The sequence below is a fragment of the Anas platyrhynchos genome, chromosome Z, assembly GCF_047663525.1.
Source record: "Anas platyrhynchos isolate ZD024472 breed Pekin duck chromosome Z, IASCAAS_PekinDuck_T2T, whole genome shotgun sequence".
NCBI classification, from domain to species: domain Eukaryota; kingdom Metazoa; phylum Chordata; class Aves; order Anseriformes; family Anatidae; genus Anas; species Anas platyrhynchos.
Window position 1 is genome coordinate 10,601,755 of NC_092621.1, and position 20,224 is coordinate 10,621,978.

The 20,224-nt window shown below is 58.9% G+C and overlaps 1 protein-coding gene across 2 annotated transcripts; it reads left to right on the plus strand.

The window, feature by feature from the left end:
• Positions 1–2,031: 2,031 nt before the first annotated feature.
• On the plus strand, positions 2,032–20,101 carry LOC101796527 (receptor-type tyrosine-protein phosphatase kappa). 2 transcript variants are annotated; one of them, XM_027446254.3, is made up of 30 exons: positions 2,032–2,269; positions 4,313–4,528; positions 4,899–5,141; positions 5,389–5,625; positions 6,048–6,290; positions 6,533–6,775; positions 7,658–7,942; positions 8,044–8,141; positions 9,917–10,109; positions 10,195–10,306; positions 10,411–10,657; positions 10,767–10,806; positions 11,373–11,478; positions 11,613–11,680; positions 11,912–12,054; positions 12,190–12,277; positions 12,554–12,627; positions 13,005–13,041; positions 13,598–13,695; positions 13,881–13,997; positions 15,303–15,460; positions 15,539–15,674; positions 16,443–16,592; positions 16,747–16,846; positions 17,173–17,252; positions 17,638–17,772; positions 18,159–18,284; positions 18,391–18,548; positions 18,716–18,851; positions 19,234–20,101. In XM_027446254.3, exons 1-30 carry the CDS (start codon positions 2,167–2,169, stop codon positions 19,306–19,308), a joined length of 4,245 nt encoding a protein of 1,414 aa, XP_027302055.2. In that variant the 5' UTR covers positions 2,032–2,166; the 3' UTR covers positions 19,309–20,101. The 2 variants fall into 2 exon arrangements, with proteins under 2 accessions (XP_027302055.2, XP_038026420.1); XM_038170492.2 differs by lacking the exon at positions 4,899–5,141.
• The last annotated feature ends 123 nt before the right edge of the window (positions 20,102–20,224 follow it).

A 20,224-nucleotide genomic window follows, 5' to 3' on the forward strand; every position in this document is an offset into this window, starting at 1 on the left:
TGGGATGGGATGGGATGGGATGCTCACAGGGCAGCACAGGCAGCCCCAGGGTTGAGCACAAAGCCTTGGGACACGCTGAGACCCATACTGGCCAGCCCAGGCTCACAGGATCCAGTTCCTGGGTCCCTGTTGGTGTGACCCCGCTGGTGGCAGCACCCCGAGGTGCTGAAGTGGGAGCCTGCAGCCGGACACAGGATCCAGGGAGGAAATTGGGGAACTGAGCTCTGTGCAGAGCTGGGCTGAGCCTGGTGTCAGCCAAGAGCTGCCTGCCAGTGACAGTCACAATGGGATTTCTTTCCATCACCCTTACTAACCAACAAAGCTTGGAAAGTCCAGGGGCATCTTGCTTAGCTTCAGAAAGGGGAAATGCATGAGAAGCGGAAACTTGGGTAAGATGTACCCAAAGGAAGCAGCACCGTCCAGCAAGCCTGTGCCAGGATTTAAGGCAGCCTGTCAGGGCTCCTGGCGTCAAAAGGCAGCGGGGAATCAGCAGGGCTAAATGCTAGGGCCAGAGGTTATGTGGAACAGAGAGGTGCTCTTCAAAGAGCTGAAGTCATGGCGAGATGACGCAAAATAGCGTCAGGCAGGTGAGAAGTAAAGATTTTATCAGTAAGATAAAAATACAGAGCAAGGAGCCTGTAGAAGCAGACATCAGTCCTTTTTTTTTGCAAAAACACTTTGTGAACTGCACATCTGACCCCGAAAATCTGTGGTGCTGGTAGCTCAGAGCATGAAGAACTGAGAGCAGACAGATTCTTACGGATCCTTAGGGGGGTCTTTGTATTCGCCTCACCTAGGAGAGCTCTGGTGCCGGGCTGCAAGCACTGAGCTCTTTATTGTCACCTCTGAGGGCGGCACCGCGGCAGGATGCGGTCCTCACCGCGGGATGGGGGTAGTGATGAGACACGCTGCTCACCCTCCCAGCTGTGCCATGGGGTGGCTGTGACACTTGCCAGCCCCACAAAATCCCAGGATCACCTGTGGTGTCCCAGGCGCTGAAGCCAGGCCAGATGCTGCCTCTGCACTTTTGGCTTGGCCTTGCGTAACCGGAGCGCGCCTGGTGTGCTGCGAGGCAGCGGCGGCTTGCGACACCCCCAGCCCTCTGCACGGAGCACGGGTATGCTCAAGTCTGGATTTTTCCGACGCGGAGCAAGGGGAAGTGTGAAGAGAGAGAGAATGAGCAAGTACACAGGGCTTCCTGGCAGCACGGGGGCCACGCTTCCTCTACGGGCAATTGAGGTTTTAGATGGGGTAATGCAGGGCTCTTGGAGAGGCCAGGCTGTTAGCACCGGGAGCAGCGCAACGGAGGCCCCAGGGATGTGTTGTTTTTTTCTTTTAAGGGGATTTTTTCTGACATATGGAATTTTCCTAGTTATTTTCCAAAGATTCCCCCAAAAGGGGAACTTCATTCCTACTGATGTGGTTTGCTTTTTGCTTCTGCACCTCTATAAATGGTTTTTGAGCCTCTACACTGAAAGACTCCAAAGTCTCCATCAGAGAAAACAAAACACCTCAAGGCTCCTACCACCAGACGGGCTCTCAGGCCTGGGATCACTGCCATGGCACCCACACTGCGGGTCCCCGTGGCTGTCACCAGCGTGTCACCCAGCATCTGCTCTCAGCCTGTGCTCCAGCACCCATTCAGCACCTCGGCTTTCCTGCCCAAGCGTGCGCCACCAGCTCACAAAGACCGACAATGCCGTTTTGGCAGCCTTTTTCCACAATTCTTTCTAACTTTTCAGATATTAATCGAGGGAGAGTTGTGCTGATGTAGTCTCTGCGTGACTCTACTGAGCGTGGAAGCTCCATCTTCCCGCAGAAGTCCTGGAGAGCCAGGCTGCTCACACGTCCCTCTGGGACTGCTGCTGCCCATCCCGAAATGGTTGGGGCTGCTCCCACAGAGAGCCCCCAAAACGGCCTCTCTGGCCAGCACTCAGAGAGCTGCGGGGCTGTGAGACGGGTGCGAAGCTGCCCCGGTGCTCCGAGGAACGAAAGCAGTGCTGACAGCGGCAGAGGTTCCCTCTCCAATGAGGAAGCCTCTCGCCCCGCATGCAGCCGCTCTGCCTGCCTGCTTCCTTTCGCTGCTTGCACATCTCGCAGTCGGGCGGGCGCTGAGCAGCAGCCGGCGGGACGAGCCCTCGGTCCTGCCAGGGGGGAGAAGGCAGCATGGCCCTGCGCTGGAGCCTTCTCCTGGCCCTCATGCCTCTGCTGGCAGCAGAAAAGATGGAAAGGGATGAGACCGGTTACAGAGAAAACCGCCGACAGGCAGGTAAGAGGTGGGCGCTCTTCTCCCTGCGAGAGGAAAGTGTTGGGCTCCCTTGCTGCGTGTCTGCCGTGTCCCCTCGCCACCGGCAGCACGCAGCAGCTCTGTCAGAGGCTGGGGCGATGTCCGTGCCAGGGACATGAGGGCATCGGTCACAGTGTGGTGGGGTGAGCCCCCCAGCACCAGGCAGCCCCCAGCTCCCCCTGTACAGCAGCCGGGGCTGCAGCCCGGGACGGGGTGAGAGGGTGGAGAGCCAAGCCCACAGGGGTACCTCGCAGCAAGGCTCGCTTTCTAAGAGCAGATCGAGGTTGTTTTGCTATTTCCAGCGTCCGTCAGCAGAACTGGGAAGTGGGACTGACATTTTAATCGCAGCAGAGCCAGTTAATTGCGTGCCTGGAGGGCCAGGTGCTATCTGAGCTTGCAGGAGGTGGTGAACCCATCCAGGGCAGCACGGCCTGGGGCCTGAGCCCAGCTCTGGGGACCATCGCCCTGCCTTGTTCTGCATCCATCTGACCTGGAGGCTGTCTCTAAACTCACCTTGCTGCAGCTGGGGGGCAACAAATGTTCAGTTTGCACGTGCTCACGTTGTAGGGACCTGCTGTATGTACATGTATGTCCCTGGGCTGGCACAGGCTGGAGGAGCCCGCAAGTCGAGGACCCTGGCTGTCACCAGGGCCCCAAAATGGGACTGTTTTTTTTCGGGTGTTGATTTGAACTCAGGCCAGGTGGGGGACAGCAGGGTCTGTGCTGCATGGCATAGGCCAGGGGAGCTGTGCCCCTGGAGGGACAGGGAGTGTGAGCACAGCACGCCATCACTGGAAAACCAAGGGCAAAGCCCGCAGCAGAAGACATCCCCCTGCCCCTTTCCCAAATCCTCCACCCAAGCTGTCCTGTGTGTGCTCTGCACGTCTCGGTCACCCGACCGTCCTAGGAGAAATCCGGGGTTGCCTGCAGCGGAGACGGTATTGCTGAGTTTGCACCTTGGTGTTTGTGAAAAAGAGGAATCGAAACACGAACGCTTCTTGGCCACTCCCAGAGGCACGGGCAGCCCTGCAGGCACGTGTGGGGTACAATCAGGGAGAGGGGCACAGGCCAGGGGACAGTGGATGAGCTGCAGCACACTGCTGTGCCTGTCTCAATGCCTAAAAGGCCCCTCAAGCCGCGGGGACTGTGGCACAGGCAGCATGGGGCTGTCCCCACTCAGCATGCCAAATCCTCTGGGCCAGCCTCACGCGTGCCCCAGCTCTGAGCTCCGCTACCTGAAGAGCCGCAGGCAAGGCGATGCGGCTGGGAGCGAAGGAGTGGGGGTGGCGGGCAGGGTTCTGGGGGCGCGCTGAGGAAGCCAGATGACAAATCTGCGTCCCAGCACTGGGGAGGAGGCAGCGCTGCGTGCGCGGTGCCAACGCTGCCGGCAGAGGATGTGGTCGGGGCGTGTGGCGCAGCGCTGCTCCCTGCGCTGAGCAGGCGGCATTGTCCCTTTGTCCTATTGTCCCCCGGCCGTCTTTCTGCACGGCTCTCTCAGAGCTTTCCTCAACGCCTGTAATCCTGGGGCAGCGAAAGCCTAAGGGAGGCCGTGGAGGAGCCCCGTGGGGCCGCACACCCCGGCTGTGAGCTGCATGCTGCCCCGTGCTGCCACTTCCCGCTCCACAGCACAGCTTCCCGAAACACCAACCTCACCTCCTGCTGCTCAAAGCCTGCCAGCTGCCCTCCTGCACCATGTTGGCCTCGCTGAAGCTTCACCTGGACGCTTTATTGTGTCTGGGGCCTATGGGCAGCTCTCTGCATGGCCCCGGTGTGTGTCTCTGAGTGCCTCCGTGCTCGGGCATGCTGTGAATCCCTCCAGGGCTGGAAGCCCAGTGCTCCTTTCCCTGCTCTCTCGGAGCACTCCCGGAGCTCCAGCCTGGAGGAAGGGGCCAGCCCCACGTGCTGTGCAGCGTTACCCCTGCCTCTGCCGGGATGTGCCCTGCAACGAGGCACAAACCCCTGGAGAGGTCCATCAGCTTTGTCTCTTCCCATCCCACTGACACGCTCTCCTTCTTCTCTCTGCAGTTTGCCCGAAGCCGCAGTGGGACTCAAGCCTCCGCTTTGTCCCAGAGAAGACATCTTATGATAACGGGGAGGAGCTGACACTGAGCTGCCTCACTGAGGATGATCCTCCTCTCGCTGTGATCAGATGTGTTGCATGGAGTGACTGGGAATATGCCTGGGAGGTGACGGACAAGCAGGGAAGGTCGCATCACATTGAAATGTACCAGGCCTGCACAGGTAAGTCGGGGGCAGCAGCTCTCCCCTGCCGCGGGCTCCTCTCCGTCAGCAGGGCCCCTGGCGTCTCACCGTGCCCGTGGGATGCCTCGGGCTCGGCTCTGGGATGGCCCCGGCCGGGAGCAGCCCCCGAGCTGGGCTGGGACAGGAGCCCCCAGCGGGGCCCGGCCTTGCCTCTGCCCTGCCTGAGCTGTGGCCAGATCCTGCCCTCAGCCCTGCTGCTCTGAGCACCTCACAGCCCCGCGGGGCTCCTGTCCCGCACCCAGGGGCTCTGCTGACAGATGACCCCGCAGGCAGTCATAGCCCAACCTCAGCCTCCTCCTGCCCGAGCACCCCATCCCCAAGGAGGACTGTCACGCTTTCTCCCCTGCAGGAAAGTGCCAGAAGCCCCTGTGGGACAGAAGGGTCATGCTCGTCCCAAGGAAAGGCAGCTACACACTGAATGAGGAACTGAGGCTGTCTTGCCCTGAAGGTGTCAAGCCCTCCTTCACCAGTGCCAAATGTGTGAGGGAATTTCAAGGAGTGACTTCAGGACAACCTGACTATGGGGTCAGCTGGTGGGGGAGGAGAGACAGAGGCGCCTGGACCCTCATTGAGGAGCCCGTAGCGTGCGTGGGTACGCGGGGCAGCTCTCCCCGTCCCCTCTCTGCCCTCACACTCCCGCCCCAGCCCCTGCTTGGCGCTGCGGTGCCCTGCCGGCTGCTGAGGAGCTCCCCCCTCAGAGCACCCTCCTTCCCCACTGCTCCCTGTGACGCTGCTGTCCTGGGCTCAGCACCCCTCGGGTTTCCTCACGGCCTTGGTTCTGGCCTCCCCGAGCCTCCTGCATATCCCCCCCAACTCTCACACAAATTTGCCTTTGACAGTAAAATGCTCGAGGCCCCAGTGGGACCCTGACCTTCATCTGGCACCAGAGCGGGACGTCTATGAGGAGGGCGAAGAAGTGACGCTGAGCTGCCCGGAGGGTTCCCTGTTCCCCTTCCAGCAGGCTAAATGTGCATGGAGACCTCGGGCTGTGCCTAATGGGGAGCACAAGGGCACCTGGACACAGAAAAACGAGTCGGGGAAATGGGTCCTCATTCAGAGCCCCACAACATGCATCAGTAAGTGGGGTGACAGGAGGTGCCTCACCTGGAGCCCCGTGGCCCTGCGGCTCCTCTGGTGCCAGGGCACGGCGAGGTGAAGGGCAGCCTGAGCTGGGCTTGGGGTCAGCTCCAGAGAGCGGCTGCAGGGGGTCTCCTGCTGCAGGTGGGATTGTCCTGGGAAGCTGCCGGCCGTGGGATGTGGTGGGGGGCAAAGAACGAGCATGGAAATGGGGTGGAGAAGGGATTTTGTGGGCAAGTGACAAGGGGAGCCCCCTCCCTCCCAGCAAGGCTTGCTGGGGGGCACGTCATGGCACATGGACGGCTCTCCTTCTGTCTCCCTTTGGTGTCTGGAGGGATTGCTGGTGGTTGCCGATAGCTGGTGGTACCCTGCCCCACCTCAGCACCCACACCCCAACTAAACCCGCTTTTGCCTCACCCAGGAACATGCCAGAAGCCCTGGTGGGACCCAAGGCTCCGTCTGGCACCAGAGCAGGAGGTGTACAAGGAGAACGCAGAAGTGACGCTGAGCTGCCCCGAGGGTTTCCAGCCGTCCTTCACCCACATGAGATGTGCAGGGGGAGTGCAGACAGCAGAACATTCTGGATTTGTAGACAGAACTACCTGGCTGGGGAGGAAGAGCACAGGTGTCTGGATTCACATTGAGGGGCCTGTGGAGTGCCTTGGTACGTGGGTTGGCAGGAATTACCTTCTCTGCAGCCCTGTCATCCAGTCCTGCCCTCCATGCCTCTCTGCGTTTCCCACATCCCCACCGTGTCCTGGGCCATGCTCCCCATACCTGAGCGCATCCCTCGGTCTCCCTGGGTTTGATGCCTGAGACCAGTGCCCAAGCAAATGGTGGCCCAGCCTCACCCACCCCTGGGCAGCCCCACCCCCACTGCCACTCACCTGCTTTTGCCTCTGCCAGAAACGTGCCGAAAGCCCTCGTGGGACCCAAGGCTCCGTCTGGCACCAGACCAGGAGGTGTACAAGGAGAACGAAGAAGTGACGCTGAGCTGCCCTGAGGGTTTCGAGCCATCTTTCACCCACATCAAATGTTCAAGAGAAGACCAGTCCATCGGCGCTGGGAAGCCTGTGTACAGAGAAGTTTGGATGGGAAAGGACCCAGGAGGTGCCTGGACCCGCATTCGCTCCATGGTGCAGTGTGTGGGTAAGAGAGGTGCCAGGAGCTCTCCTGGGGCCCTGAGTGCTCGGGGATGTAGGGGGAGATGCCAAAGGCAGTGGGAGGCAGCCCCTGCACCTGCCCAGGGCTCGCCCTGTGTCCCCAGGGGTGCCTGGGTGGCAAGGGGGATGGTGGCTGCAGAGTTGGACACCTGCCCTCATCCCCTTCCTGGGGCCGTGCTGCAGAAGCTGCTCCACATCGTGTCCCGCAGCTCCATCCCTCACCGTAGCGTGCCAGGGCAGGGATCTCCTGCCACGTCCCCTGCCTTGCCCTGCATGGCCAGCCCCTGCCCTGCTAGCACCTTCCCTTCTTGTTGGTGCAGGAAAATGCCAGAAGCCCCGCTGGGACCCCAGATTAATCTTTGTCCCAGACATGGCATCCTACATGGTCGGTGCAGTGGTGGTGGTGAGCTGCCCTGAAGGGCACTGGTCTCCTGCCATGAAGATCGCCTGTGTAGATATCCCAGGCCAAAACTCTCCAACTCCTCAGAGGTCCTGGGTTGTGAATAAAAGCACTGACTACTGGCAGCCTGAAGATCACTGGCTGTGTGTGGGTGAGCGAGGAGGTGCATTTAAGAGTGAAGGGCGGGCCCAATGGCAGAGTGCTGCTGGCCCTGTTTCAGAGGCACTCATGGAGTCTGCTCCCACCAGCAGTTGCCTCGAGCACTGAGAGGTGATGCAAAGCTCACGCCCAGCTTCCAGTGATCCAGACTCCTCCAGCTCTGCAGCTGGAGACCTGCCGTGGGCAGTGTCACCTCCGCCTTCCTCTCCCTGCTGCTGGCTGGGAGCAGGGCTGTGACCGCAGCACCTTGCAAGGGTGCCAGGGGAAGGGAAGGCAAGGCAGTGACCCTCTTCAATGCTTCCTTCACAGAGGTCTTCATGCCTGGGACCTTGGAGGTTTCCACCACCAGCATCAAACTGAACTGGACCTGCAGTCTGCCCGATGCCTGCCAGCGCATGCAGGCCACGTGCAGGCTGGCAGGGCCTTCCTCCCCTCCCTGCGAGGCTGAGGAGGTCACGGCACAGGAGATGCTGCACGGCCAGAATGGAACATTTACCTGTGACCACCTGCAGCCCTTCACTTTCTACAGCATCACCATCTCAGTGCCCGCCAGCACCATCCTGTTCTCAAGACTCCTGAGAACAAAGGCAACAGGTAAGTGTCCCGTGCCTGTCAAGGTACTTTTGCTTTTCTCCCCAAAATCTCGGCCGCAGGTGGGTGTCCCCATGTGTGACCCCCTCTCGCTGTGCTTGCAGTGCCGGAGAAGCCAGAGTGGCTGTGGCTGGATGCCAGCACGGGGACGCTGCGGTGGCAGGCGCTGCCCTCCTGCAAAGGGGAGATCCTCGGGTACCAGGTACCAGGGGAGCGGGGGCTGCCCGTGGGCCCTGCGCTTCGTCAGGTGCCTCAGGGTGGGTGTTGGGCACAGGCGGGCGGGCAGACCATGTGAAATCCTTGAGGACCTTGAGATCCATCCTGCTGGCTGATTTCCTAGCTGCTGTGATAAGTTTGAGCATTTCTGCCTCCCTCTCAGTGTTCCTCCCTGTGCTGGCTTTACCAAGCTTTACAGCTGAGCTGCACCACAACTGATCACTCGCTCCCCCTCCTCACAGGGAAAGGGGCTCAAGGGTCGAGATAAGGACAGGGAGATCACTCATCAGTTATTGTCAGGGGCAAAGAGACTCAGCATAGGGAGATTAATATAATTTATTACCTATTACTAATATGCTAGAGCAGTGAGAAACTAAAAACAAACTAAAAACACCTCCCCCCCATTTTCACCCTCTTCTACGTCCTCTCCCTGAGCAACACAAGGGAACGGGCAATGGGGGCTGTGTTCAGTCCCTGACGCTTCGTCTCCACTGCTCCCTCACGGTCCCTCTCTGCCCCTGCTCCATGTGGGGTCCTTCCCATGGATGCCGTCCTTCCCAAAATGAGCCCGCGGGGGCTGTCCACAGGCAGCAGCTCTTCAAGAACTGCTCCCACAGGGTCCATCCCCCAGGAGCAAACTGCTCCAGCACGGGTCCCCCACGGGTGGGGGCAGCTCCCCCCAGACCCCCTGCTCCTGCGTGGGCTCCTCTCCATGGGCTGCAGCTCCGGCCCGGGGCCTGCTCCTGCGGGGGCTCTCCATGGGCCGCAGCCTCCTTCAGGCCACATCCACCTGCTCCACCGGGGGCTCCTCCACCCATGGGGGGGCTGCAGCGTGGAGATCTGCTCCATGTGGGACCCATGGGCTGCAGGGGGACAGCCTGCTCCACCAGGGGCCTCTCCACAGGCCACAGGGGAACTGCTGCTGGAGCAACTCCTGCCCTCCTGCTGCACTCACCTGGGGGCTGCAGGGCTGCTTCTCACTCCTCTCTCCCAGCTGCTGTGAGGTGCAGCTTGTTTTTCCCTTTCTTTGCACTCATAGGGGCACAAACAACATCACTCCTGCTCAGCTCTGGGCAGCAGCAGGTCCCTGTGGAGCCAGCTGAAACTGGCTCTTATCTGACATGAGGCAGCTTCTGCATTCTTCTCCCAGAGGCCACCCGTGCAGCCCGCCACAACCAAACCTTTCCACATAAACCCAATACACTCCTGCTGCCTGCAGGGGCTGTGGGTGCCAGGGGGTTTCCTCCCCAGCTCTGCACAGCCTGTGGTTTGGCAGACGCTGGGGCTCTGTGTGCAGCACCTTGTGACGTGTCTTGTGGCGCAGTCTCATGGGCTTTCCTGTGCCTCAGGGGCCTTAGTTCTGGTTTGTGGCACAGGAAAGGCTGTGGTGTGCAGTGCTGGGAGCAGGAGGAAGGGGGCCAGTGCAGCACCCAACCTGTAGGAGTCTCCCCGTGGGGATTGGATGTGATGCAGCCTCACTGAGGATGCCTTGGAAATCAGCCTGGAGAGCAGAAGAGTGCTCTGAGCAGCTCCATGTGCAGCTGCTGCTGCTGCAGGGGTGTCTGTGGTGCAGCAGATTGCTCTTGCTTCGAGTGCTGGCCCCAAATTCCCCCTGTCCTCCTCCGGTCTGCGCTGAGGTCCATGCGTGGGGCCAAGGCTCCCGGGGCGTCTCTCCGGGAGCTTCCCAGCTGCAGGCGCTGCTGGGCTGTGGCTGGCTGTGCGCTGGGCACGTTCCCCTCCAGCTCTGTGTCCTGTCCCCAGCTGAACGTCACCGCCTGGGGCCCGCAGGACGGCGGCTTCCTCCAGGTCGAGCGGCTGAGGCTGAGCAGCTCCGTCACGGAGCACCCGCTGCCTGCGCACGGCCCTGGCACCAGATACACGGTGGCCGTGCGGGGCCTGACGGCTGCCGGGGCCGGGGCAGCACTGCTGGGCGACTTTCAGAGCAACGGCTCGGGTAAGGGTGTGCGTGCGCTGCCCCCAGCCCTGCCCTGCCTCGCCGGGCCTCCTGCTGATGCTCATCCCTGGCTCTTCCTGCACAGACACCGCAGCCCCTCCTGATGCCAGCTCCCGCCTCGTGCGCGACATCTCCCCCTCCCAGGGCACGGCCGTGCTTCGCCTCCGCCCCATCCCCTGGGTCCCCGGGGCGGCCAGGTGAGTGCAGCCCCTGCTCTGCACAGCCCCGAGCAGCGCTCACACCTGCAGCTGCCTCCTTCCAGCTCTTTGTCACGGCCCCGTCTCACAGCCCTGCCTTGCAGCGAGCACCAGCTCCTCGTGGCCATGACGCACAACAGCACGGCGCTGGAAGATGCCTGCTCAGGGGAGCTGCAGCTCTTCAACACCAGCCACCTGCCCGACACCTACGTGGCCGCCGTGCTCAACCTCAGCAATTCCACGGACTTCGTGCTGGGCGATGGGACCCGCGGGCATGGCTTCCACAACGCTCCCCTGCGCCCGGGCTGGGACTACACCGCCCTGCTGCGCCTCGAGCAGCGCTCCCAGGAGGTACCCGTGGCTGGAGGCTGCAGCTGCTTGGGTGCCGCGGCTCCTGGGGACGTGGTGGCCCTGGGTGGCAGCCCTCTGCTCTGAACTCTGCCCCCGTTTCTGCCAACAGGAGGAGACGTTCGCCTGTGTGTGCTACAGCTTCTCTATGGGTAAGTGGGCTCCTCTGCGGAGGGGCTGGCTCACCCCGTGCCCTGTACCTGAGGCTCTCTGCCACGTCCTCCCTTTTCCCAGCCTGGCACCTTGCTGTGGTCAGGGGCTGGCGAGGGCAGGAGCTCCTTGTGGGGCACAGGACACCTCTCTTTTCCCAAACTCTGGGGTGATGCTATAGCCAGATGCTACCCTCAGCCTCTTGGATGTTCCCTGGATCTTGAGGCCACTTGGGCACTTGCGGTACAGTTGGACCCTGCACAGCTTCCATGCCATCATCTCACATTGCATCTTAGTCCTCATTCTGCCCTAGTGCAAGTGCGTTTCCCAAAACTCAAACTACTCACCTGGCTCTGGCCACGCCTGGGGACAATCATAGAGACACAGCCCACGCTGAAGGGCTTCACACCACGCAAGCACCCACTCCTGCACAAGCCTAACTTCGCCCCAGCACAGAGCCTGTGATGGATGATGATGCAAGCTGCTTTTCTCCCCACCCCCCTGTGGAGTCTCCCGTTGATGGATTCGGGCTCTGCAGGAGCCTGATCCTGAACTGTGTTGTTTATAGGGCAGGAGCCGGTGCCTCTGCTGAAGAGGAAGCCTGTGCTGATGGCACTCGTGGTGACAATGTTAATTCTGGCACTGGGGATTCTGCTGCTCTTCCTGCTCTTCAGGTTAGTATGTGCTGCTCTTCTGCTCTCTGTGCTGCCATGGGATACCAAGGTCCTTGGGCTACCCAGGGTGGACCCTGATATAAATCTTCTCTCCATCTCCTGAGTGTCCAAGGGCCTCTCTTGCTGTTTTACAGGCGAAAGCACAGCAGTTCAAAACCGTCTGAAAGCAACAGCACTATCCCCCTGAGAAAATGTCGAGGAGGTGCAGTATGAGCAGAGGCCCCATCTGCACAGGCTGCCTGTTAAAAGTGCAGGCTGGGTGCTTCCAGGCACTGTAAGGTCCTTATGGGACCAAGGGAGGTCAGAACTGGATGGTATGGGGAAAGGAACACATCCCCAAAGAGGGGGAGCGGGATGGGGAGGGACAATCTGGGCTTTGGTGGGGTCCCGCTCCCTGCTATCAGGTCACCTCCTCCCCTGGTGGTCCCCGTAGGTGTCAACAAGCTGAACACACAGATCCCAGTGGAGGAACTGCTGGAGGCTCTGAAGAGGCTTAAGAGGGCAGAATTAGAGGCTGAGCAGACAGAGGATGAATCAGCCAGCAGTCACGGTGCCGGGCGGATGGCAGAGTACCAGGTCTGGTTTAGCTTTGCTTTCCTGTCCAGCTGCACTGTCCATGCAGTCCCAGCCCCCTGAGGGGCATGCGATGCAGGCAGCCTCAGCCAGCCCCAGAATTTAGGCTAATCCAGAGCTCATCTTCCTCCTCTGCAGCAACTGACCTCGACATTGCTGCATCCCTGTGATGCTGGGAAGGAGCCGTGTAACCAGGGCAAGAACCGCTACAAGTTCATCATTCCCTGTAAGCAGGGCTCTCTGGGGGCTGGCATGGGCATTTGGAGATGGCTGGGTGCTGGGCGGGTGTAGGTGCCCCTCCAAAAACATGTTGCCTGTGCCACATCACCTTTTGTTTCATTCATTGTTCTTTCCTTCTGAACATGTCCTGAGGCCTGGAAGGCTGCTGAGAAGGGAGCGGGCAGCCCTGGGTTTTCCTGAATTACACCTCCTTCCTGAAACAGTCATTTCACTGCTGCCCCAGAGCGACAGCCCACTGACTCCCACCTCCCTTCTCTTCCAGATGACCACTGCCGTGTGGTGCTGCAGCCCTCTGCAGAAGCAGGGAGCGACTACATCAACGCCAGCTACGTGGATGTAGGTAGCAAGGAATCGCTGCCCTGGGCAGGGTAGGAGATATGCATACACGGGTGGCCCCAGGGACTGGCACTTGCTGTCCTCACATGCTGGCAGATCTTGGGATGTTGCTCTCCCTGGTCCTCTCTGAGCTGCCTGCAGCACTCTGGTGGGTTTGTGCACCGTCCTCATCCCTAATAAAGAGGGACCTGCTCACAGTAGGAAGGGCACAGGGATGGAGAGGCAGCCCCTGCCTCTCCGTGCTGTCCAGGATTGGTGCTGTGGGACATATTGTGCTGGGTGCTCTGGTACCTGTGGGGATGGGCCTTGTGTTTCTTGTATTTCTTGTTAAATGTTTAACCTGGGTGATTGGAGCTGCTTGAAACTCTCTCTCACAGAGCTACCGGAGTCCGCGCTTCTTCATTGCAGCTCAAGGTGAGTGCTTCCAGCCCTGGAAACTGCCCAGAGCTGGCACAGGGATGAACTGCCCAGGAAATGCCAGTCTCTGCTCTGAGCCCCTTGGTATGTGGGGAGCTGGGACAGCAGCCCAGGAGCTGCTAAAGGCTCCATCCAGGGCCCTGTATCTCCTGTGCTTCTGTTGTCCTTGGTGGTCACAGCTTTTGCAGGGCATAGGTGGTGTTAGTCTGGCCACAGGAGGAGGCTGTGAGCCAGCTCCTGCACTGCCCAAGCTAAGGATGAGGTCCCCTGGTTCGTTCTCCTTTGGAGGCTGGTGAGCAGGGACAACCCTGCAAATGCCTGACAGTGCTGTGCTCAGCATCAGGCTCCTTCCAGCAGCACAGAGCTGCAGTGGGTCAGTCTGCTCCATGCAGTGAGGGCATCTCAGGCTCCTCGCAAAGCTGCTGAAATGCCCTCCAGGCTGTGCAGTGTAACTCCTGGGCAGAGGGAAACACGAGGCTAACCCTAACCCAGGAGCCTGGGAGCATCTCCACGGCTTGGGCTCTGACACCAGGCTCTCCTCTTCCTCCTCTAGGCCCCTTGCCCGGAACGGTGGTGGATTTCTGGCAGATGGTCTGGCAGGAGAAGATCTCGGTCATTGTGATGCTGACAGGCTTAGTGGAGCAGAACAAGGTACAGGAACCATCTCCCCCTCTGCTCAGCTCAGGTCTCCCCGGTGCCCAGGTTTCCTTGCCTGCTTTGCTTTGCTCTCAGTGCAGCCCTCGATGAGGGCAGGGAGCAGCTCCACACCAAGAGCTGGCTTGTAACGCTCCCCAAATGAGCTTCCTGGTGCTCAGCAGTCTCGCTGCTGTTGACAGACCAAGTGTGAGCAGTACTGGCCAGAGCAGGAGCAAGTCTACGGGGACTTCACCGTGACACTCAACAACACTAGGACCACCACGGGCCTTATCACACGCATCTTCTGCCTGCAAAAGGTAAGACTGGCATGTGGCTGTGATGGAGATGCAGGGTGCTGCTGGTGGTCAGCCCTGCCTGGTCTCCAGCAGTAGCAGGTCAGCTGTGCTATCACTGGACTCTGTCCCAGGGTCTATTAGCTCTGGCCAAGTGAATGTGATGCTCAGGAAAAAAAAATGAGGATGGGCTGGTATAAATGTGACTATATTCATATCATACAGTATCAGCCTTAGGAAGTGTCTGATCTGGGGAAGCAGGGGCTTTTCAATGACTATGGAAAGACTCCACATTGTAAATTTTTTTTCTCTCTGGGACACACACTGCATTTACTCCTCCGAGTTCACTGCTCTCAGCAGGGGGAAGCAGAGAATAAAGCAAATCTTGTGGCTTGGTGAATTTGCTCAAAGTCCTCATCATGCCCTTTGCTGTCTGATGAGCTCTGGTGAAGCTGTCACTGCGGTGGGGTGCAGGGGGGAGGCTGGGTGCTGGTGCATCCCTGCCGTGCTTTGTCTCTGTTTGTTGTCATGCCATTGCTTTACACAACTTCCCAGTGTAATAAATGGCTCAGTCTTCAAAATAGGACTATAATCAAAGTTCACAATTTATTAAAGGAATAGAGGTAAGCAAACAGTGCTGGGTGTGCCAGGAGTCTCTGCTCCACCAAGACGCACACCAGTTACATCAAGCAGCTGATTTTTATGCTCCTAGGCTGATACATATTCATTACTACTTCTAAAAAAAACAGGGTTATTATAATTAGTTTCCAGAATCCAAACCCTCCTACTGGAGCATGCATATCAGTCTCCGGTGGTCCCTCTGGGGGTCTCTGGGGGTCTCTCGTGCTGAAGGCTCGTAGTCTTCCTCCCTCTTGTCCTTCTCCTTTGTCCAATTTGTCTGTATGTCAGACTTGTGCGATGTCCCCTGCAAGCTTTGTCTTTCAGTTGTTTTTCAGCTCTCCCCGTCTCCTTAATCTCCTGGCCAGATATCAGAGACTTGCATAGTGTCCCATGCAATAGTCATAATAGTTAGCAGTTATTCTGACACCCCCCAGATATCAGAGACTTCAAGGAAAAGCCTACAAATACATTTCCCTTCAGGCTCTCTATTGACATGAATTGCTAAAACATTCCTTTGCAAGATACAAGAACTATATACATTAACCACTCTGTTTTCCTTAGACTTGTGGTTATACAAGGGTATGTAAGACAGAAGGTCACATTCATCATACCATGCAGCCCTAGCACTGTTCCGTACTGACACGAACCAAATGAACATATCTCACACCAGGCTGATTCCTGCTCCCAGCCGTGTCTCCCTCTCTTCAGGCAGGCTGTCCTCTCCCACGAGCAGTGGAACAACTTCACTACCAGCAGTGGCCAGACCATGGGGTGCCCAGAAACCCTGCCCAGCTCCTGTACCTGGTGGAGAGAGTGAACAACAGAGAGTCACAAGCCCCTGCTGGCCCTGTGCTGGTGCACTGCAGGTACCGGGATGGGAATGCTCGGGTGCTGCAGCAAAGCTGGCCAGGGCAGCACCAACCTCTCTTTTTCTGTGTCCTCAGTGCTGGGATCGGGCGGACGGGTACCTTCATCGCCATGGATTTCCTCCTGAAGATGGCAAAGGCTGAGGGGAAGGTGGACGTCTTTCACTGTGTGCAGAAGCTGCGGGAGCAGCGGGTCAGCATGGTGCAGACCAAGGTGAGGAGAGTCGCCTGATCCCTGCACGCTGCCAGGCTGCAGATCTGCTTCACACCCTTCCCAGGGATGTGGTGAACCGAGCCACAGTGGACACAACTCTGTGCGGTTCAGCTACAGGCACTGGAGCTGCCAGGTGATGGACGCTGTGGGTTCTTGTATTCAACATGGTGTCCAAACCTAGGCAGGAGCCACATTCCTCTGAGACCCTCTGAAGTGGCAGCAGCAGCAGCAGCCACATGCACCAGTAGTCTGGCATGGAAGGGCAGTCTTATAGGCAACAAGCATGCGTGTGTGGCTTTCAGGATGTGTCCTTCAGGCTTTCGGGATGTTTGCCTGGCATCTTCTGGGCTGCAGTGTCCTGGGCAAGGGACTATGTCTTCACGATCTGTTCAGTGCTGTGATCCTGTGGAGGAAACTGTAGGTCGGGCAGGACCATCCAGCTACTTAAATCCAGCTACATACCAGTCTTCCTATATCAGGAGGACAAGTCCATTGGTTTTCTGGGCTTCCTTTGAGCTGAAGTCTGATCTGAGAGAGCACTAAACCAGAGGAAGATGCTCCTGACTGGGTTTTTGCATTTTCTGGCTGCTCCTTAGAGCAGGGCTGCCTGCACGGAGAGGTGTCCAGCAGGGAGGTGAAGGCTGGAGCTGGCACATTCCAGGTGCAGGTTGATGTCAGTGCAGAGCAGTCTGAGTGCCGGTGGCCTGGGGTCCCAGGGCTGTCCGTGGAGCTGCTCCAGATGGTGCACTGACCCGTGTCCCCACGCAGGAGCAGTATGCCTTCCTGTACGAGGTGCTGCTTGAAGGCCTGCTCTGCGGCAGCACTGGGGTCCCGGTGGAGAGCGTCGCCAGCCACATCCGCTGCCTCCAAGGGGCTGAGACCCAGAGCCAGAGCAACGTCCTTGAGAAGGAGTTCAAGGTACCACCAGGGCCTGGTGCGCTGGGTCTGGGGCCTCCTGCCACAGCCTTCACCCAGCTGCGGGCTGGAGATGTTGGTAGCACTTCTCTGGGGTGGATGGAGATGGAAAGGGAGCTGAGAGGCAGGACTCACTAAGCTAAATCATCCCTTACAGGCAGTGCAGAACTTCTCTGAGTTGTTCCAGCTCCTGCCGTGCAGAGAAGCAGAGAAACCCAGCAACCAGCCCAAGAACCGCAAACCAGGGATCCTGCCAGGTACTGCGGGGCTGGGCTGCCCCCTTCCTCCCAGACCCAGCTCCTGAGAACAGCAAGGGGGGCGATGCTGCTTCCCTCCCCAGCACCATGCTACCACCAGGGGATGGAGCATTCTGCACCAAGCATCACTTTTTGGTTGGCAATACTTGGTACCATTGAATCATCTAGGCTGGAAAATACCTTCAAGGTCATCGAGTCCAACCATCACCATGACCTACTGAGTCGGGAGGGTGGATTTACTGCTGCTTCAGGACTTTCCCCACCCGGATCCCCCTCTGTGCAGGCAGATGGCTCACCCCTTCTCTCTCTGCCCCTTGCCTCCACAGCGGATTCCTGCCGGCCCATCCTGATGTCCTCGCTGAATGCTGATGGCTCACCAGGCTACATCAACGCGGTGTTTGCCAACGTAAGGCTCCAGCTTCAGCAGGGCTTGGAGCTGCTGGGAGCAAGCAGAGGCTTCACAGGCACCACTGCCTGAGGCAGGGCTGGTCCGTGCCACCCCACCTCGAGGTGTGAGACAGCCCTGTCTCGCAGTGCCTGGAGCCCTGCTGCCAGGAGATGGCCCTCATGATCAGCCTAAGCCCTGCCAGCACGCTCAGATCAGCCACTGCCTTTCGCCTGCTGGGTGCTCTGCATCTCCTCGGGCTCTGCCCCTGGGTCTTCAGAGCCTTCCAGTCCAGCCTTCAGCATCGTGGAGGCTGCTCAGTGTGGTTATTGCAGGCACTGCTCTATCTGCGGATTGTGTGACCTCTAAATTCACACACACGCCTCCCAACCGGTGTGTTTTGCAGACGTACACCAAGGAGGACAGGCTGATCATCACCCAGCTGCCCTTCTCCAGCACGCTGGTGGATTTCTGGGCTCTGGTCTGGGATTACACCTGCACGGCGGTGGTTGTGCTGAACCAGCTCCAGGAGCTGGACAAGGTCAGCTGCCCTCCCCTCTCCCTGCAGCCTGCTTTCTGCCTTCGCCCCCCCATGCAGCTCTCCTTGCCGGGGTCCTGCTTGCCATGGGGATGAGCTGCAAGCCTCTGGGCTCCACGTGGCTGCGCCCTGAGAACAGCCCCAGCCCTGTGGAATAACTGGTACAACAGTGGTGAGGCGTCCCCACAGGCACAGGAAGGAGTAACAGGGGCAGCCCTTTGGTTTTTGGTGTTATTTTTCTGGCTGCAGCCCCACGGATTTGTCCCAAGCACAAAGCAGGCAGAGCACCCACGTGTAGGCAGGGGGCTGCCCCAAATGCACCCACACGAGCTGCTGAACTCCACGTGGGGGTCAGGGCGTTGTGTGACCATGCATATGTCTCCCCCAAGACATATGTGGAGGTCTGGCCCACCCAGGGCGAAGCCATCTACGGCCGGTTCCACGTCCAGCTGCTGTCAGAGGAGCCTGGAGCTGGTTTCACAGTCTGGACACTCGCCCTCACCAACAGGCAGCAGGTAAATTCTTTGTGCAAGCTGAGCCAGGCCCACACTGTCCTGCCTCTCCTCCACGAAGCCAGTGGGCTTCTTCTCTGCCTGACCCACTGTCTTTCTTCCCTCCTAGCCCAAGAAGGCTGCGGTGGAAGTCCGGTTCTGGCAGCTGGAGGACTGGCCCATGAAGCAGCATCTTCCCCCGCACCCTGCCACCATCATCAGCCTGCTGGGGAAGGTGGAGACACACCAGCGGCAGTGCCAGGACGGACACATCCTCGTCACTTGCTGGTGAGAAATATCTTTTGGAGGAGCAGCCTGTGCCACAGTCCAGCTGTATCCTTCAAAACAGCTCACAGCTCCTGTCTCAGCTCGGGTGAAGTGTGGGCATGAGTTCTTCTGGCTGGTGGGACACCAGGATATGTAGGGTAAGTGCCTCCCCTTGCTCTGCCCTGCAGGGATGGTGCCAGCCGGAGCGGGATCTTCTGTGCTGCCAGTTTCCTGTGTGAGCAGATCCAAAGCGAGGGGCTGGTGGATGTATCCCAGGCTGTGAGGATGCTGAAGAGGCAACGCAGGCAGCTGATTAAAGACGTGGTAGGTGCTGACCAAACTCGGACGGGGGTGGCAACACCAGAGCAAGAACTGGTCTATGCCTGGGTGCCTGTCCTGCACCCACCTCACCACCAGCTCCAGGAACATTGTGGTCTACGTGGACCATTGATGTCCTCAAGGCTGTCACAGTGTACACATCCTGGATGGGAGTGAGCAGCAGCCACCTGGTGGTGCTGGCTCCCCTAGGATCAGCCCAGCCTTCATCCTACATTCACCAAGCCTACATTTGTGATTCCTCACTGGGGGCAGAGGAGAGGGGGCTGAACCTCTGCCTGGCTTGTTCGGGGGGCTGTTGGCAACCAGGCTGGCCTTCTGTGACAGGCATTTGGGCACCACATACTCACCTGCATCCTTTTATCTGCAGGAGCAGTACAGACTCTGCTATGAACTAGCCCTCAGTTACTTGAACTCGTTTGAAACCTACGGCAATTTCAAGTAGAGGCATGGTCACAGCCCATCTCTGGACAGGACTTCAGCTTTCTTGAGGAAATGGTGGAAACCAGAGGAGAGGAGAGGAGGAGGGTGTGCACAGCCCCGCGATGCTTTACTCTTCCGATGAGCCACCCCAAGTATTCTCTGCAGCTGCACAGCTCAGCCTGGACTGTCTCCAAACTGTGGTCAGACTTTGAAGCAGGAACCAGAGTTTGGGCAGGAATTTACCTAGCACCACAGCCCAATAATGCAGATCAGAGGAGAGGCACCAGTACTTGACACGTCCACGCTAGGGACGAAGAGAACCCGCTGCCCCAGCCAGGCTCCCCTACCCCTTCAGGGTAGCTCCACCAACACCCCATGTTCAGTCAGGGCAGCCCCAAACCCCTGTGAGATCCACAGGGCTGAGCAGCACAGGCCTCCTGTCCTGCTTCAAGAGAAGCACAAAGCCCAAGGCTGTGAAGAGCCATGGGAGGGACAATCCACCACCCCAGAAGGTTATCCTGGTCCTTTCCACCCCCCGCAGACCCCTTCTGAAGCTCCATCTTCCCGACGTTGATCCAGGTGCCCTACCAGCTCCAGAGGGGCTCCCTCCCCAGCCTGTCTGGCTCCACCGTGGCAGTGCCAGGTTGCAGCACCAACCCAGATCCCCGGACGTTGTTCCTGCAGGTTACTGCCCAGGAGAGGCTGCAGCACCATGGAGACTGCCTCTCCCTTTGCGGCTCAAGAGCCAGGATTGACTCTGTACTCTATTCCATGTCTCACCAATAAAGGCTCTGTGCTGGCCATGGTGGGGATGAGCTCTGATCTTCACTTCTTTTCCAGGTTTTATCTGACATGGGGGCTGCAAAGGAGCTAAGGTCCCCCAGCTCTGGCCAAGGCATGGGCACAGGGCCATGCCTGTGTGGTAGAGGGCTTCTCAA